This window comes from Arvicanthis niloticus, chromosome 16 (genome assembly GCF_011762505.2).
Source record: "Arvicanthis niloticus isolate mArvNil1 chromosome 16, mArvNil1.pat.X, whole genome shotgun sequence".
Classification (NCBI taxonomy): domain Eukaryota; kingdom Metazoa; phylum Chordata; class Mammalia; order Rodentia; family Muridae; genus Arvicanthis; species Arvicanthis niloticus.
The window spans coordinates 60,239,686-60,258,594 of NC_047673.1; the positions used below are offsets into that span (position 1 = coordinate 60,239,686).

Sequence of the window (18,909 nt, forward strand, 5' to 3'; positions counted from 1 at the left end):
GCAAGTCTAAAGACAGGTCCTTGTTGACTCCTGGCTGGCTGGGTCGAGATCTTCAGCACCCACCATCACACCCACCCACCCCTCTGAGACCAATGGCAGCTGCGGGTGGGGGTGGGGCCGCACTTGCCCAGCCTTGGCCTTCGAGTGGCGCTGGAAGCAGGCCCTGGCTGGCTTCCTCCCAAGGAGAGCTGTGGGAAGGTCGGCCAAGCGGGGTAGAAAACAAGCAAGCCTGCAGGGTGGGCAGGGGGGCGTGGGAGGGTGGCTGGAAGGGAGGGACAGGGCAGAGTCACGCAGGGGCGCTGTGAGAAGCGCCCAGGACTCTTCAAAGGGCTCATCCCCTGAAGCGACCCACCAGCTAGGCCTGAGCTCAAAAGTTCCCAGTCCATACTTCTGCGAGAACCCGCGAGGGAGCAGCGAGGGCCTGGGGTCTGCAAGCCTCAGAAGGTCAGCTTGACAGCAAGGGTGGGGGCACCCCAGCAGGAGGCTAGGGATTGGGGCGCCTCTGGATAGGCGGTTAGGATTCTGGAATGTAAACAGGGCTCCAGGGGGCTCTTGTCCCTGGTAAGCAACAAGGGATTCTGGGGTGCGGTAGGGTCTTTTGGGGGAGCTCCTGGCGTGCAAGAAAGGCTCATGTAGAGGAAGGATGGAAGCTGATGTGCGCCCTGAGGTTCTGGGATATGGCTTGTTAAGGTTTGGGAGATAGAATTGGGGTTTGGGGCTCCTTATCTCCAAGACTGAGGCCTCTGCAGCCCCTTCCCGGGGGGTGATTTTCGACTCTCTTGGAGTCTGGAATGCAGAAAAGCCTCGGGGCTTGGATCTAGGACAAGCTGGATCAGGCAAGCTCCAGCGCAGGCGGGCCCTGGGCGGGAGCTGGGCATCTGGGACGCAGGGATGGGGATCTTGGAGACTTTCTGGGATTAGGCAGGACGGAGCCACACCTCCTGGAGCCATAGCCCCGCCCTCAGCACCTGCTTGTTTTCGCAGCTTGGTTGCCGTGGAGTCTCGTAGGCACCCTGGGCCGGCCGCTCTAGCTTGAGAGTCTCGTTGGGTTGCGGGCTCTCTGGCCCGCGTTTCCTCTCTATGGTCTAAGCCTCCGGAAGGGGGTCGGCGGGTGCGGAGAAGGGTTAAGGGGCTGAGAGAGTTTGGCCGCGGATTGGAAGGTTTGGGGTGGGCTAGGCGCTGGGTGGGCCGTACGGACCCGGCCTTTCCGTGATCAGTGACTGACAAGACCTAGAGACGGCGCGGGAGACCCAGGTAGAATCTGGGTCCAGAATGCCAGAGAGTCTAGGGACTGTGGGCGGGCCCGCGCCTGTGGGCGGAGCCATAGGCATCACTTGGGGAGTGGGCTGGGTCAGAGTGGGGAGGTGCGGATGGGGGCGGAATCTTGGGATTGCTGAGGGCGGGGTCATAGGTTTCACCTGTAGGGAGGGATTTGGGGAAAGAGTGATCAAGCGTGAGCTAGGGGGTGGAGCCTCGATCAGGTTGCAGTGTGGGCGGAGAAAAAGGCTTCAGTTCGGGGCGTGGCCTAATGATAAGGGGATAATAGGGGGATAGAGGCTGTCGTTGGAGGGACACCCAGCCTCTGGGGCCGGATAAGCGTGAGGGTAACGTGAATTTTGAGACACAGAGGAGGGATGAGGCGACATTAGGGCACGGTCTGGATCTTTGACTGCGAAGGGCCTAGGTGTGTGCAGGTTATTAGGCGAACCCAGGCTTGGAGTGCTGAAACTCAGGGGTGGAGCTTGGCCGTAGGGTGTCTAGCCACGTGGCCAATGCTTGGGGCGGGGTTCTGCCTTTGATGGGCGGAGGGTAAAGATTGATATGGAAGTAGCCAATCCCAGGCCTTGAGGCGGGCAACGTTAAGTAAACGGGTTGGATTTGGCTTCCCCAACCTTGCTCGGCGGCGGCGGGGTAGGGCGGGGCCTGATACTAAGGTACAAGCTGGGGGCGGGGCCAGGTTTGTAGTAAAAGCGTTTGGGTTTTAGGCTACAGGGTAGGGAAAAAGAACGCGGCCAGGGTCTGTGACGTGACCTAGGCGGGGTCAGGACTAGGTGGGGGGTGGGACCCGCGGTCTCAGTTGTGTGCTCCGCAGGATGCGAGCTCCCGGAGCAGGAACAGCCTCTGTGGCCTCACTGGCGCTGCTTTGGCTTCTGGGACTTCCGTGGACCTGGAGCGCGGCGGCGGCGTTCGGTGTATACGTGGGTAGCGGCGGCTGGCGCTTTCTGCGTATCGTCTGCAAGACGGCGAGGCGAGACCTCTTGTGAGTAGATGGAGTTGAAATTTAGGGGTCAAGGGTCATGGATGCAGGGCCCTCGGGGGAGCCAGAGTCTTGCAGGGTGGTGTGAGGGTGCCCTTATGGCTTGGGGTTGATTTTATAGTCTGGGGTTGGGCGAGAAGGTGAAATGACTGACTGGAGGGCTCTGCAGGGTCCTGCAGAAGACAGAACTCTGGAGGAAATTGAGTACATGATTGAGACCTGTTAGGGTGGTCGTTGGCCACCGTTAGAATGGGTATCTGGTGGGAATTAGGAGAGCTGGGGGTTCTGGTGGCGCAGTGCAGACTGTGAGAGGCCTCTGTGGGATTAGAGGGGTGACCCACAGCCCAGATTCTTGGAATGAACAGGTTTGGGGTGAAGGAGCATCTTGAGGAGTCCACAGGACTAAGGTGTCTAAAGAGCCTCTAAAGGGTGTTGGTCTCTCAGATACCACGTGAGTGTGGAACTTTGGCCATTGTTCAGGGTCTGTGGGAAGGTCTCTGTATGTATGCACACTGTATGTACAGGGTCTCTGGAGGTGAGGTTCCTGAGGAGTCATGGTGTGCAGGGAAGCTTCTGGGGTAACCTTAGTGTGCTGGAATTCAAAGTTTCAAGTCCACCCTTGTGGATCCATCTGGGTGCCTTCACAGATCTCCTTCGGGGAGGCCGACTGAGCATCGTTAAGAGTGAGGAAACAGGTTTGGGGGGGGGCAGAGCAGAATGGTGTGAATGGGGGTGGCACAGGCTTACTGGCTCCGAGCTTTCTCTTTAGTGGGTCTCACCAGCCTTCTTCTTTCTTCCTTTCTTCCTTTCTGTTTTTCTTCTCCAAAGTAGCAAAGAGACTACCCTGAGGAGTGAGAGGAGTGAGAGGAGTGAGAGGAGTGAGAGTCGCTCCTGGAGACTCCAGGGCCTGTTTGGGAAATGGGCTCTCATGGATCCCAGGATGACCTTGAACTCCTGATCCTCTCCCTTTATCTCCCCTGTACCAGGGTGACAGGTGTGTGTCAGCACATCTGGTTGCGGCAGTGCTGGGGTGCAGCACAGGACGTTTTGCACTCTGCCCACTGAGCCCAGGCCACAGTCTCTGCTTTACCTTATGAGATGGGCTCCTATGGAGCTCAGCTTCCCTTTTCTGTCTTTTTCCTCCTCCCTCTTTCTTGTCTTTCTTGCCCAGGCTGGGCTGGAACTTGAGATCTTCCTCCCTCAGCCTCTGGAGTGGTGGGATTAACAGGCCAGTGGCAGTCTTTTGTTTGTTTGTTTGGTTTTGGTTTTTCAAGACAGGGTTTCTCTGTGTAGCCCTGGATGTCCTGGAACTCACTCTGTAAACCAGGCTGGCCTCAAACTCAGAGATGCCCCTGCCTCTGACTCCAGAGTGCTAGAATTAAAGGCGTGCGCCACCACTGCCCAGCGGCAGTCTTAAAATGAGTGTAGTCTGCTTGGTGAGATGGCTCAGCACCTAGAAGGCTTGGTTCTTCTCCAGAGGACCTGGGTTTGGCTCACCACCAAGCCATCTTCTGTCCACTGCAGGCTCCTGTGTCCATGTGTGTACACACACACACAAACCCTCACACACACGTTTTAGTGAGCAGAGTGAAGCAGAACATGAGTGTATAACGCATGCAGTGTCACAGGAGACCATTGGCAGTGTGACTCCAAACCTGGCTGGCTGCTGTGAACAGCCTTCACTTTTGGAATTGTCTTTTCTCTTCATCTTTGTTGTTTTGATTAATTATTTTTATTTCATATGCATTGGTGTTTTTCCTGCATGTATGTCTGAGTGAGGGTGTCAGATCCTTTGGAACTGGAGTCACAGAGTTGTGAGCTGTCATGGGGGTCCTGGGAACTGAACCCCGGTCCTCTGGAAGAACAGCCAGTGCTTCTAACTGCTGAGCCATCCTTGTCTTTTTTTTTTTTTTTTTTTTTTTTTTTTTTTTTTTTAATTTTTTTGAACCTGGGTCTCCCTGGAGCCCAAGATGGCCTTAAATTCCCAACCCTCTTGCCTTGGCCTTCCAATGCTGGACATCCCGCCCATCCTGCTGTGTCCAGTTCACCTGCTGCTATACAGGAGCATCTGCCAAACCCTGTCGAGTCTCTCAAGGGGCCTGCTTTGCTGCAGGCTTGAGTTCTAGGGCTCTGGATGAAAGAAGCTGGGGGTGGGAGAGGCCCTGGGAAGGGCCAGGCTGGACAGAGGTGTCTTTGTACTCAGTGTGGGGGTGGCTTGGGCAGCTGCCAACCTGAGTGCCAGGACATGTAGTAGGGACAAAACACCGGATCCCTGCCTGCCGGTGGTATGGGCCTGCTGATGAGAGGCAAGGTGGAGAGAAGGTCCTGACAGGCCCACAGTGTTCCTGCAGCCTCACAGACCCGCCAGCTGTGGCCTGGTTCTAGTCTGCAGCTTCCAGAAGAGCTTCCTGCAGCCCTGCCTTCTCAACTAACCGCCCTCCCCATCTTCATGGGTTCCTAGAGCAGTTAGTGGAGCTCCAAGCATAGCCAGTGGTCACACAGTAGGTGTTTAAGGCTACGTGCTAATAGCACACTGGATGGGGGTAGGAACCCGAGATCTGACTGTGGACCTTGGGCAGTCCTCTTATTTCTGATCTAGATCCTTGAGCAGCACGGTTCCATTGAACATCTGTTGGAGCACCATCAGCATCTGTACTGTGTGAGCCTGTGAAGGATCTCGAGTGAGCTTTGTTCAGGTCTGACTCATCCTGTCCTTCACTTGCTGTGTGTGCGACCTCGTCTCTGACAACTCAGATCTTTGAGCCATCAGCTTGTCTGTCAAGTCCCAGTCGGGAGGCTGTAGATAGAGCACAGCATTGGTGTACACTGGGTGTTTAATAAATGTTGAGGTTAAACATCTTTGCCTGGACCACCCCATTTTTGTTTTTTGGTGGTTGTATTTGTTTTTCTTAGTCACTCTGGTTTTTTTGTTTGTTTGTTTTGTTTTCTTGTTTTTTTTTTTTTTTTTTTTTTTTTTTAATCTGAGCTGTTTTCTGGTTTGTGAGTACAGTACCCTTTTTGACCATAGTTCCTAGGATCTCAGGGATCTCACCCCAGGGACTCACTGTTGAGGGGCCCAGAACACAAACACCCTAGAAGATAGAGTCTTGAGCCCCAGGCTGTCAGGCTCTAACCCCAGGATGAGCATGAAAAACCAATTTTTAAAATAGTTACTTAAACTTTGTTATTATGTTATTTTATAAGGGTGAGTGTTTCACGTATGTTTGTGTGTGCACCGTGTACATTCCTGGTGTCCATAGAGGCCAGAAGGAGGTATGGGATCTCCTGGAGCTGCAGTTACAGAGGTTTGTGAGCAACCATATGGGTGCTGGGTTGTTGCCGAGCTGTCTTCTCAGCCCCCAATTTCATTTTAGTGCAGGGTCTTGCTGTGCAGTTGAGGTGGGCCTGAACCCACCAGTCCTGTGATGGCAGGCGATGCCATCAGTCAAACTTAGGATGCTTGCTTGTCCATCCACCAGTGAGCAGACACCTGTGTCTACTGCATTACTTGCCTTATTTATCCCACACTGGTAGCCGGGCCGTGGGAGCCATGGGAGCCTAGCTCCCGGGCAGCCCCCATGTTCTGGCAGCTTCTCTTCATGGCAGTGAATACCACAGTATGTCTGGCTGCTTTCCAGCACATCCTTCCGATGCAGGAGCATGTCTGTGACAGACACAGCCCTCAGGGATGAAAAAGCAGCACTGGTGCATAGGACCCAGCTGGAGCAGGAAGGGCTGAAGTCAGTACCCTCAGGAGTCGGTGACTCTGGTGTGCTGCTCTTTGGTCTGTGAGATGGGTGAGTCGGTCAGGAGGCTTGCCTGCAAGCCGTAGTACCCGAGTTCCATTCCCAGGACCCTCAAGGTGGAGGAGAGAACTCCCTCCCACAAATCATCCTCTGGTCTTCACGCGCACAATGAATGGATGAATACATTAATGAAACTAGCTGGAAGTGGTTTCACATGCCTTTAATCCCAGCACTGAGGGGGGAGGGCAAGGAAGGGGCAGCGGCAGGTGGATATCTATAGGTTTGAGGCCAGCCTGGTCTACAGAACAAGTTCCAGGACAGCCAGGGCTACACAAGAAACCCCATCTTGAAAACAAAACAAAAACCAACCAGATTTAAAAGTTAAAATTCTCCTCATTTTGCAAGCATCAAGAAATTATCCTGGTTCACAGAGGTGTTAGTGTGTTCCATCAGAGGTGGCCTCTGAGTGACAGGGTGGACATGTCCCTGCTGAGTCAGAGCAGTGGAAGCACTGGCTGCTTTACTCACTCACTCTGTGTGCTCCCGTGTGAGCACACACGGGCACTTGTGGAAGTATGAGGACAATCTGTATATCTTCACGCCTATCACTTAGGAGGCAAAGACAGGCAGATTTCTGTAGTTTTGAGGCCAGCCTAGTCTACATAGAAAGTTCTAGGACAAGCAGCCTCACAGTGAGACAGTGCTTGAAATTTTTTCTAAATAAGAAGTTTTAAAACATTGTATTAGCATTTTTTATGCTTTTTTTTAAGAATTATATGTTTATTTTGTTTATATGAGTCCACTGTAGCTGTCTTCAGACACCCCAGAAGAGGGCATCAGGTGCCATTACAGATGGTTGTGAGCCACCATGTGGAGGCTGGGAATAGAACTCAGGACCCCTGGAAAAGCAGTCAGTGCTCTTAACCGCTGAGCCACCTCCCAAGCCCTGTATTAGCATTTTTTGAGGCAAGATTTTTAAGGAGATCCTGTTTCCTGTAGCCTGAGCTAGCCTCCCTGTGTATGTAGCCCAGGCTGGCTTTGAGCTCCTAATCTGTCTCCAGCTTTAATGATAACCAGCTACCTTACTGATGACACTTATCAGTTCTCAGGGCCCAAGTTCCTCTCCTAATTGTATCTGTGCCTGTCTTTAGCTCTGATAACCCTCCAAACCCTGGGGCAGCTGTTTCTGAGGGTAGCAGGATTCCTGGCTTACCTGACACCCAGGCACTGGGAACTCCCTTACCTCTAGGATTATTTGTGGCAGGCTCTGCTCCAGGAGGGCCATCCTTGGATCTCAGGCTATCTTCTAAAATGCTTTCCTGCCTTCTTTGCCCTCCTCTTCCTCCTCCTCCTTCTCCTCCTTCTTCTTTTAAATTCACTTTTAGTTTTGTTGTTGTTGTGAGAAAATGCCAATGCCTTTACTGGGCAGGTTCAATATATATAGCAAGCCAGGGAAGGAACACTTGTAGTTTTTTGAGACAGGTTTTCTCTGTAGTCCTGCCTGTCTATTATCTCTGTAGACCAGGCTACCCCGAACTCAGAAATCCGCCTGCCTCTGCCTCCCTAGTACTGGGGTTAAAGGTGTGAGCCACCACTGTCTGAGCCCTTTTAGTTTTAAATTTATTTTTAAAACTAAAAGGCTGGAGAGATGGCATAGAAGTTAAGAGCACTGTCTGCTCATCCAAAGGTCCCAAGTTCAATTCCTATCAACCATATGGTGGCTCATAACTATTTATAGTGTGATGTCCTCTTCTGTCATGCAGGTATACATGCAGATCGGTTACTCATATATATAAAATAAATATATCTAAAAAAAAGAGAATCTTGAGAATCTTTTTTGGTTTTTCGAGACAGGGTTTCTCTGTGTAGCCCTGGCCGTCCTGGCACTCACTCTGTAGACCAGGCTGGCCTCGAACTCAGAAATCCGCCTGCCTCTGCCTCCCAAGTGCTGGGATCAAAGGCGTGCACCACCACCGCCTGGCGTAGAAGAGAGAATCTTAAAATTTACTTTTACTTAATATGTTTTAGTTTTTTAAATTTATTTTTCACATGCACAAAAGTTTTGCCTGCATGTATGTGTTTACCATGTACATGCCTAGTGCCTGCATGTATGTGTGTACCATGTGCATGTGTAGTGCCTGCATGTATGTGTGTACCATGTGCATGTGTAGTGCCTGCATGTATGTGTGTACCATGTGCATGCCTAGTGCCTGCATGTATGTGTGTACCATGTGCATGTGTAGTGCCTGCATGTATGTGTGTACCATGTGCATGTGTAGTGCCTGCATGTATGTGTGTACCATGTGCATGTGTAGTGCCTGCATGTATGTGTGTACCATGTGCATGTGTAATGCCTGCATGTATGTGTGTACCATGTACATGCCTAGTGCCTGCATGTATGTGTGTACCATGTGCATGCCTAGTGCCTGCATGTATGTGTTTACCATGTGCATGTGTAGTGCCTGCATGTATGTGTGTACCATGTGCATGTGTAGTGCCTGCATGTATGTGTGTACCATGTGCATGCCTAGTGCCTGCATGTATGTGTGTACCATGTGCATGTGTAGTGCCTGCATGTATGTGTGTACCATGTACATGTGTAGTGCCTGCATGTATGTGTGTACCATGTACATGCCTAGTGCCTGCATGTATGTGTGTACCATGTGCATGTGTAGTGCCTGCATGTATGTGTGTACCATGTACATGTGTAGTGCCTGCATGTATGTGTGTACCATGTGCATGCCTAGTGCCTGCATGTATGTGTGTACCATGTGCATGTGTAGTGCCTGCATGTATGTGTGTACCATGTGCATGTGTAGTGCCTGCATGTATGTGTGTACCATGTGCATGCCTAGTGCCTGCATGTATGTGTGTACCATGTGCATGTGTAGTGCCTGCATGTATGTGTGTACCATGTGCATGTGTAGTGTCTGCATGTATGTGTGTACCATGTACATGCCTAGTGCCTGCATGTATGTGTGTACCATGTGCATGCCTAGTGCCTGCATGTATGTGTGTACCATGTACATGTGTAGTGCCTGCATGTATGTGTGTACCATGTGCATGTGTAGTGCCTGCATGTATGTGTGTACCATGTGCATGTGTAGTGCCTGCATGTATGTGTGTACCATGTGCATGTGTAGTGTCTGCATGTATGTGTGTACCATGTACATGCCTAGTGCCTGCATGTATGTGTGTACCATGTGCATGCCTAGTGCCTGCATGTATGTGTGTACCATGTACATGTGTAGTGCCTGCATGTATGTGTGTACCATGTGCATGTGTAGTGCCTGCATGTATGTGTGTACCATGTGCATGTGTAGTGCCTGCATGTATGTGTGTACCATGTGCATGTGTAGTGCCTGCATGTATGTGTGTACCATGTGCATGTGTAGTGCCTGCATGTATGTGTGTACCATGTACATGCCTAGTGCCTGCATGTATGTGTGTACCATGTGCATGCCTAGTGCCTGCAGAAGGCAGAAGAGGGTTTTCAACAGGAACCACTGTTACGGGTGGTTGGGAGCTGCCATGTGGTTGCTGGGAATTAAACACAGGTTCTCTGAAAGAACAGCTAGTGCTCTTACCTGCTGAGTCATCTCTCCTCTCCTCCTGTCTTTTTTTTTTGTTGTTGTTGTTCCATGGCAGCATCTGGTCTCATACTCCCAATCCCTCTGCCTCAGCTTCCTGGACGCTTAGATGACAGGTGCTAGGAGGCCCCCATGCCCTCCTCTTTCCCTCCAGGAAACAGGACAGGACAGGAAGTGAGTCAGTGGCAGGCCATGGGTTTGGAAGGTCCTGGATGCCAGGGGAGAGATGCCAAGGCAAGGACAGTACTTCCAGGGCTCCTGGAGTGTTTTCTGAGCATGGAACAGCTAAACCTAGGCCTGGGGCAGACGGTGCTGGGTGTGTCTGCAGTAAGGGGGCAGTGGGAGACAGCTGGGTCCGGGATGGCACAAGGCTTTTTTTTTTTTTTTGTTCCCTCTAAGTCTTACCCAGGCACATAGAAGGAGGAGGTGTTAGCTGTTTGGGCACAAACAAAAGAATCTGGGGCTCAGTTAGTAGATTACTCTCCTATGTGTCCTGGCTCCATCTCTAGCCACGGAAACTGAGCCAAATGGCACATACCCTAGGACCTTTGTCCCAGCTGGGTGGAAGCCACCCACCTCTTCCGCAGTCCCCACTGTCATGAGTTCTTGTTTTGACTGTTGTCACCCCCTCATCACCTTCAGTTCTGCCCAGTGCTCATCACTGTGTGGTGCTCTTCCAGAGGGCTATGACCTGTCTTAAGAGCAGAGAGCAGTTGGGCATCCTGAGGAGGTTGGGGGGCATTAAGCATGAGAGGAAGAATGACTGGATGAAGGAAGAGAGGAAGCTGCTGGGGTTCTGCAGCCCGAGGCAGGGTTGCTGTGAGTTCAAGGCTAACCTGGGCTAGTAAGGAGCTATCAAGTGGGAGACCAAGGTTAGCCTGTGGTCATCATCTGGTGTCCTCTGAAGATGGGTTACAGTACTCAAAGGACATCCTCAGAGAGCGGAACAAGGATCAGTTCTGAGACCTTCCTGATAACAAGCCTGTCAGCCCCAGTGCTCCAGAGAGGATGAGGCAGGAGGAGTGCAAGCTCTAGGTCAGAAGGCAGTTATCGAGATCCTGACTCAAAAGTAAAAAGTGGGCTGGGGGCGTGGCTCAGGTGGAGCCCCTGCCTAGAATTCCCCACTGAGGAGCTGTGGGTATGGGTCAGGGGTAGAGCCTGGCCTAGAATCCTCCAGAGAGGGGCTAAAGTTGTGACTCTCCTGCCTAGAATCCTCAAGTGAGGGGCTGGGGATCTGGTTCAGGGGTGGAGCCCCTGAGTAGAGTTCCCCAGTGAGAGTCTGGGGGCGAGGTAGTAGATTGCTTGCTAAGCATGTATAAAACTTCTCAGAGCACAGAAGAGAACCTGCAACCGATATTCAGGGCACCAGGCCATTTAGGGATGACTACTTGGTGACTAATTCTCATGTGGTAGACAGGTTGGTGTTGGGGATTCATAGCTTCCTGTCTGGTTGGTTAATGTTCCCTGCCCTAAGATATCAGCCACTAAAGGACCCCTTACTGGACCCCAGCTGTCCTGGGCCCCCAAGGCTACAGGCAGCTCTGGACGGTGGCCCTGTCCCCGTCTCTGCAGTGGCCTCTCCGTTCTGATTCGTGTGCGGTTAGAGTTGCGACGACACCGGCGAGCAGGAGACACGATCCCGCGCATCTTCCAGGCCGTGGCCCGGAGACAACCAGAGCGCCTGGCGCTGGTGGACGCGAGTAGCGGTATATGCTGGACTTTCGCACAGCTGGACACCTACTCCAATGCAGTGGCCAACCTGTTCCGCCAGCTGGGCTTTGCACCGGGCGATGTGGTGGCTGTGTTCCTGGAGGGCCGGCCAGAGTTCGTGGGACTGTGGCTGGGTCTGGCCAAGGCTGGTGTGGTGGCTGCGCTTCTCAATGTCAACCTGAGGCGGGAGCCCCTGGCCTTCTGCCTGGGCACATCAGCTGCCAAGGCCCTCATTTATGGCGGGGAGATGGCAGCGGGTGAGGCCTGATGGATACCAGGAGGGTGGGGACCTAGGGACCTCAGGGATAGGGAGATGCTGGCCAGGGGTGCTTCGTGACTGTGACCCTGAGCCTCTGTCACCACAGCGGTGGCGGAGGTGGGTGAGCAGCTGGGGAAGAGCCTCCTCAAGTTCTGCTCTGGAGATCTGGGGCCTGAGAGCGTCCTGCCTGACACGCAGCTCCTGGACCCCATGCTTGCTGAGGCGCCCACCACACCCCTGGCACAAGCCCCAGGCAAGGGCATGGATGGTAAGTGGAGGGGTCCCTGACATCTCTCCCCTCTGTCCTTTGCTCTCCTGGTGCCTGAAGTCTGCTTCTTCTGCAGATCGGCTGTTTTACATCTATACTTCTGGGACCACTGGGCTTCCTAAGGCGGCCATTGTGGTGCACAGCAGGTAAGCAGGGTCCTAGGGCCCTCCCTGCCCCATGGCCTGCCTATGCTGGGACCTGTCCCTCACAGTCTTTTCCTCCTCCTTACCTTCTGGCTGAGCCCCACCTATCTCCTGCCCTCCCCCCACCAGGGCCTTGGCTCACATCCTTGAGTGTTTTGTATCCTAAGTCCCGTGAACATTCTGCTTTGGCTGAGTCTTATAGTAGCTTAGTCCTCTCTGGCCCCTAGTTCTTCCTCCAGCCAACCAGGGTCCTTTAAGCCTTGGAACCTTTCCATGTGCTGTACTCTCAGGCAGCCTTCCCAGAGGGCTCAGGTCCTCTCCCTCCAGACCAGAAGACTCTTCCCCAGATGTGTCACCTCTGGATCTCCACCAGTGACTTGCCTCTCCCTGCAGGTACTACCGCATCGCAGCGTTCGGCCACCATTCGTACAGCATGCAAGCCGCCGACGTGCTCTACGACTGCCTGCCGCTCTACCACTCTGCAGGTGTGTGGGCACCCAGGGGAGTGGACAGAATCCCGCAGCGACCCTCACAGCTACCCTCTCTTTAGGGAACATCATGGGCGTGGGACAGTGTATCATCTACGGGTTGACGGTGGTACTACGCAAGAAATTCTCCGCCAGCCGCTTCTGGGATGATTGTGTCAAGTACAATTGCACGGTAGGCCCCGCCCCCTCTCAGGCCCCTCCCACCACACCAGGGGTACAGCAGTCCCTGGGCTCAGGCTGGATCAGGACATGCCCCTCCTTTTCTAGCTACTCCCTCATGGGGGGGGGGTACCTCTTTGTGCGGCTGACCCCAATGAAGCTCAGCACCTGCCTTCAGGGCATGCCCTCCTGCTCTGGCCACGCCCCTCCCGTTCTGGCTCCACCTTATGTCAAGCTCTGGTTCCACTCAGACCTTAAGCTTGCTTCCATGCCAGACTGCTTTGTCCCTCCTGCTCAGCCACACCTCACCTGACCTGGGTCACTCCTTGCTTTGTCAATTCCACCCTCTTGGCTAGGCCCTGCCTCTACCTTAGGCCCCACCCCACTCAGCGAACCAAGGTGCATCTATCTTCACAGGCCAGATTTTGCCACTGCTCCTTTAGCCCTGGTACCAGGCTAATCCCTTGACCCCTGGCCAAGCCCCATCCTTTGTGCTTAGGTGCCACCCCTCCTTGCAAGGCCACACTAACTCTAGGCAGGCTGGGTCCCGCCTGCACAGGCCCCAGTCTTCCCATCCGGGCTTCTTGCTACCAGCCCAGGCCATGCTCTAAGTGGTCCCATCTAGTTAGGTCCTGCCCACACTGCCTGTCTGCCCGCCTTGATCATGGGGTCTCTGTCCCACTGAGGAAAGGGGACCAGCCTGCGTCCCTGGAATGCTAAAGGCTTTCTGTGTGTAAATTTTTTGGAGTCTCCTACAGCATCACCAGAAATTGTACCTGTTTTATAGTCAGGGAAACTGAGGCAGCTGAGATGGAGGCTGGGTACCCTGAATCCCTCCAGGTGCTCTTACACATTGCTCAGGTAGGATCAGCTCAGTGGGCAGGGAGAGAGAGACCTAGGTGAGGGGTTAAGCACAGCAGGGGATTGTGGCTAGAATGGCTGGAGCACACAGGCACCAGTGCTTTCTCCTTAGTCCTAGAAACACTGGACTGGCAGCATTAAGTTCCTGCTCTTCCCCAGCAGAGGTGCAGGACTGCTGGATCAGAGGAGGAAAGAGCTGGCTGTGTCCGGGATCTGGGGGAACAGCCGTTGACAGACAGGGCCCAGTGCATGGCAGGGCTTCTCCAGGTCACAGAGCCCGCATGGCAGTGCTGGAGGCCCTGTACTCTGCCAGCACTGCAGGACTTCACAGCTGCCTTGGGAAAGTGCTGGTTTCACTTTGAAACACTACAGTCACTTGAGAAAAGGCCAGAGGAGCTGGGTGGTAGCAGGTCAGCACGAGCCCAACTCAGTGTGTAAAAGGCCCTGGAATCTCTCCCTAGCAGCCCCCAGCACACTGCTGTCACCGACTGGCTTCATGTTAAAACTCAGGTGGGGACCTGGGTTCACCCTGGATGCTGCGTGCTGTCCAACCCCCACCTCTGTCTAGTTCAGAACATTGCATCCTGCCAGCAGTCCCACTTCTCACCTCCAGCCCCTGGTGTGCTTCATGCTGCCAGTTCACACACAGGGTCTTTGGCTCAGGAAAGGCATGCTGGACTTTAAAAAATCCTTTATTCTGGAAGCCAGGATATGGATTGTGAGGCCAGCCTATACTATAAGACACGCTGATCCCAGGGTGGCCACTTCTCTGTTCTTCATTTTGTGCATGTTGGGGCTGGTATGATGTCAGGCGTCTTCCCTTTTCCATCTTCCTCTTTTTGTTTTTCTGTCTGTCTCTATCTATGTCTCTATCTATCTATCTATCTATCTATCTACACACACACACACACACACACACACACACATAATCTCCATCTGCATCTGCCTCCTGAGTGCCACCTGTACTGTCCCGCTGCCTGTGGTGACAGGCTCACAGACGCCTGTGGCACCCAGGTCCTTTTGTTTAGATGTCACTGCTGTGTGGGAACTATGCACTGTCTTCAGTGCCTTCAGAGCCCTTTCTGTCAGTCAGTCTCTCTTGCCCCTCCTTCCCTCCAGTTTTTGGAGACAGACTCATGTACTGGCTGGCCTGCAACTTGCTACGTAGCCAAGGCTATGCTCCAGTTTGGCCCTGGTATCATGTGCTCAGCTTTCCCTCTCAGTGGTGGGGAAAGGAGGTGTTGGCATGGGGGCTACCGCCCATGGCTGCAGATAGTTGGGAGGCTGAGGCAAGAGGAACCCCAGATTGGAGACTCACCAAGCATGTCCTACACACCTGTCATTCTAACACAAGGAAGACTGAGGCAGGAGGAGAACTTTCTGGACAGCCTAGGCTACATAAACATTACCCTGTCTCAAAACCATAAAAGGGGCGTGGTGAATGCTTGCTGAGCATATAGCCCTGGGTTCTGTCCCTAGCACCTGAAAGTCCTCAGTGCTGATTCTCCTAGGCCCGGCACTGCTCTTGTGCCCACTCCACGACATAGGTGGCAGCCAGACTCTTCCATCACTGGTCAGGCCCCACCCATCCCCGAGCCCTGCTTCTAATTGGGCCTTGCCTGAACCCTGCTCCCCCCGCCCCCGCGCCCCCCGCCCCCCCGCAGGTAGTGCAGTACATCGGTGAAATCTGCCGCTACCTTCTGAGGCAGCCTGTTCGAGATGTGGAGCGGCGGCATCGCGTTCGCCTAGCCGTGGGTAACGGACTGCGGCCAGCCATCTGGGAGGAGTTCACGCAGCGCTTCGGTGTGCGGCAGATCGGCGAGTTCTATGGTGCCACCGAGTGCAACTGCAGCATTGCCAACATGGATGGCAAGGTTCGCGGCTGTGGGGTGCGGGCTGGTACCTGTCGGTTTCCAAAGGCACAGGTACCTTCAGGCTGCTGTTGTCCGCTCACTGCCATATCCACCCTAGGTCGGCTCCTGCGGCTTCAACAGCCGTATCCTCACGCATGTGTACCCCATTCGTCTGGTCAAGGTCAATGAGGACACGATGGAGCCACTGCGGGACTCCCAGGGCCTCTGCATCCCGTGCCAGCCCGGTGAGCGCAGTCTTTGCCTGGTACCTTAGGGAACTTGGGTCCCCACGGCACCCACACCCACTCAGCCTGAGTGTCACCTCCTCCAGGGGAACCTGGTCTTCTCGTGGGCCAGATCAACCAGCAGGACCCTCTGCGGCGCTTCGATGGTTATGTTAGTGACAGCGCCACCAACAAGAAGATTGCCCACAGTGTATTCCGAAAGGGCGACAGCGCCTACCTCTCAGGTGCGGAGCCTGGTGGCCGGGCTGGCTGTCAGAATGCGCAGCCCGGTCCCATCTGCCCCTCTCCCCTGCAGGTGATGTGCTCGTGATGGATGAGCTGGGCTACATGTACTTCCGTGACCGCAGCGGAGACACCTTCCGCTGGCGTGGGGAGAACGTGTCCACCACGGAGGTGGAAGCCGTGCTGAGCCGCCTGCTGGGCCAGACGGATGTGGCTGTGTATGGGGTGGCTGTGCCAGGCAAGCTGGGGACACAGGGTGGTTGTGGGGTGCAGGAGCCCCATGGAGTCCAACCAGAAGGGACCTGCAGGTACAGTACCCATGGGCCATGCACAAGGTGGAGAACTATGTTGCTGTTGACTGGGTAGGTTACTGGGTTGGGAATCCGTCCACATTCCTAATATTGAGCCTCAGTTTGGGGGACCCTTTCTCAGGATCAGAAGGCTGGAAACAGGACCCCTTATAAAATGGATATTACCAGGACTAATGTTATCCCAGTTGGGAGGTCAGAGAGTAATGACCAAGACTAACGTAATGTGGGCAGGGTGTTCTCAGCTGGGTCCTCTTTTGCAGGAGTGGAGGGGAAAGCTGGCATGGCGGCCATTGCAGATCCTCACAGCCAGCTGGACCCTAACTCAATGTACCAGGAATTGCAGAAGGTGCTGGCATCCTATGCCCGGCCCATGTTCCTCCGTCTTCTGCCCCAGGTGGATACCACAGGTACAGACCTGCCCTGGGAGCCATTTACTTCTTGCCCTAATTTAGGCTCCCACTCCCCTTTGTAAATGTGGGCCAACAGCCAGCTGCCCTGGAACTCAGGAGATCCACTTGCCTCTAAGGGCTGGGATTACAGGCATGTGCCACCACAGCAGGGACTGCAGAGCAAGATCCTGTTTCCAAGGAAACAAAACCAATAATATCCAATTATAACAAAAACCCAAGATACCTCTTGTGGACTTTGGGGTGCAGCTTCAGATGTAGTGGCTCAGCACGGGGACAGCAGCATGAGGTAGCTGAGAGAATAGGTCTCAGACAACTGAGGTGTGTGCAGATCAGACTTTACTTGCTAGCACAACGGGGACCACAGGCCAGGCTTGCCTCTGCCTGAGAGCTGGCATTTTCTTCCTGTCTTGGGAACTGAAGTGTGTTCACAAGGAGGTGTCCACTGCTGAAAGGATGCCTGTGCAAAGAGTTGCTTCAGGGTACATACCTCTGACTTCCCCAACCTCCAGGTACCTTCAAGATCCAGAAGACCCGGCTGCAGCGTGAAGGCTTTGACCCCCGCCAGACCTCAGACCGGCTCTTCTTTCTAGACCTGAAGCAGGGACGCTACATACCCTTGGATGAGAGAGTCCATGCCCGCATCTGTGCAGGCGACTTCTCCCTCTGAGCCTGGCGAGTGGGATGGGCCTGGACTCCTGAGACCTGGGACCTGACACCCTTCTTCAGGTGCTTCTCCTGCCTGGCCACATGGACAGCAGCACCTGTGGGAGTAGGAAACTGGAACCTGAGCAGCCGGGGCCCCTCTCCTACTTTCCACCCTGCATCCATCTGGAACCTGAGCAGCCGGGGCCCCTTTCCTACTTTCCACTATGCACCCATCTGGCCTCTGCCTTGATCTTTTTCTTCATCTCTTTTCTCCCTACCCAGCAGGAGCCCCACAAAAACATGTTGGCTGCTGTGTCCTGCAGTGGGACCAGTGTCCAGGCTGCAGGATGTGACCCACACTGGCACCCACCTCCCTTTCCCTTTGTGCCTTAGGTTCCCCTGTGGAACAAGTGGGGGCCCACATAGCTGCTGTCCCTGCTGAGGGCTGGTAGCAAGCACACCGTCATGTCAGCTGGGAGACATACGCAGTCTCCCACTGATCCCCAGTCAACTGAAAATATTACTGTTTTGTATCATTGTTTTGTTTTGAGATAGGGTCTCACTGTGGAGGCCAAGCTGGCCTCAGACTCACGACTCTACTGCCTCTGGGCACTACCCTGCAGTCTCAGGCTGATGACACTTATGCATTATTGTCCCCTAAGGGTCTTCTGAGTCTTCATTTTCCCCTCGCTTCCAGAACTGACTCTGATCACTTGGGTGTGGCTAGTGTTGGCTCTGCCCACATGTGTCAGTTCAGGGGTACCAGGCATAATCTCTGGAAGCCCTCATTCTGGCAAAGCTTGGTTCTCACATCACAGCAGGAGAGACCCAGGAAGGTTGCTGTGGTGTTCTCTTGGGCACCCCCTGGTGGCAGCCCTGGACATGCTGCACTATGCACTAGTGCAGATAGCCCAGACCCTGTTGCCTGTGACATTTGAGGACTATCCTTCTGGCCCCCGTGGTCCCCAGTGAGATCCTTGGTGATTCACTTCAGTTACCAAGCAGGGCCTCTGCCTGCCTTCATCTGCAAGGGCATGATGGGTATGGACAGAGCAGCCACAGGCTGCCTGCAGTCAACCACACTCGAGTGTTATTTCCTTGTTGGTTTTAAAAAATAAACATGCTGAGCCTTGACACCTGCTGGAGCACAGCATTTCTGTAGGTCGCACTTGAACAGACTCCAGCAGGACACCCGCGGTTTGTCCCAGTTAGGGTTACTATTAACTGTGATGAAACACCATGACCAACTCAGGGAGGAAAGAGTTTATTTGGTTTACATACTGTGAATCACAATCCATTGAGGGAAGCTGAGGCAGGAGCTGATGCAGAGGCCATGGAGGATGCTGGCTTGTTCAGCCTTTAAAAAATTTATTTACTTTATGTATGTGAATACACCATTGCTGTCTTCAGACACACCAGAAGAGGGCATCAGATCCCATTACAGATGGTTGTGAGCCACCACATGATTGCTGGGAACCGAACTCAGGACCTCTGGAAAAGCAGTCAGTGCTCTTAACCACTGAGCCATCTCTCCAGCCCAGCCTTTAAAATGTTTATTTTATTTACTGGCTTTTTAAGGCAGGCTTTCTCTGGGTAGACTTGGTAATTCCAGAACTCGCTTTGTACACAAAGCTGGCCTCAAATTCAGACATCTGCTTGCCTCTGCCTCCCCGTGCAAAGATTAAAGTCGTGGGCCACCACTGTCCTGAGCTCTGCCTGCTCTCTTCAGCTCGAGGATGCTC

General features: G+C 53.7%; 1 protein-coding gene across 4 annotated transcripts; it reads left to right on the top strand.

The window, feature by feature from the left end:
* The first annotated feature begins 284 nt into the window (after nt 1–284).
* On the top strand, nt 285–18,301 carry Slc27a1 (solute carrier family 27 member 1). 4 transcript variants are annotated; one of them, XM_034520417.2, is made up of 13 exons: nt 285–444; nt 2,093–2,260; nt 11,166–11,560; nt 11,669–11,830; nt 11,907–11,976; nt 12,367–12,458; nt 12,524–12,633; nt 15,146–15,355; nt 15,453–15,579; nt 15,666–15,803; nt 15,875–16,039; nt 16,373–16,519; nt 17,032–18,301. In XM_034520417.2, the coding sequence occupies exons 2-13, from the start codon at nt 2,094–2,096 to the stop codon at nt 17,187–17,189; spliced, it is 1,941 nt and encodes a 646-aa protein (XP_034376308.1). In that variant the 5' UTR covers nt 285–444; nt 2,093; the 3' UTR covers nt 17,190–18,301. The 4 variants fall into 4 exon arrangements, with proteins under 4 accessions (XP_034376308.1, XP_034376309.1, XP_034376311.1 ...); XM_034520418.2 differs by lacking the exon at nt 285–444 and adding an exon at nt 1,003–1,254; XM_034520420.2 differs by lacking the exon at nt 285–444 and adding an exon at nt 1,547–1,684.
* The last annotated feature ends 608 nt before the right edge of the window (nt 18,302–18,909 follow it).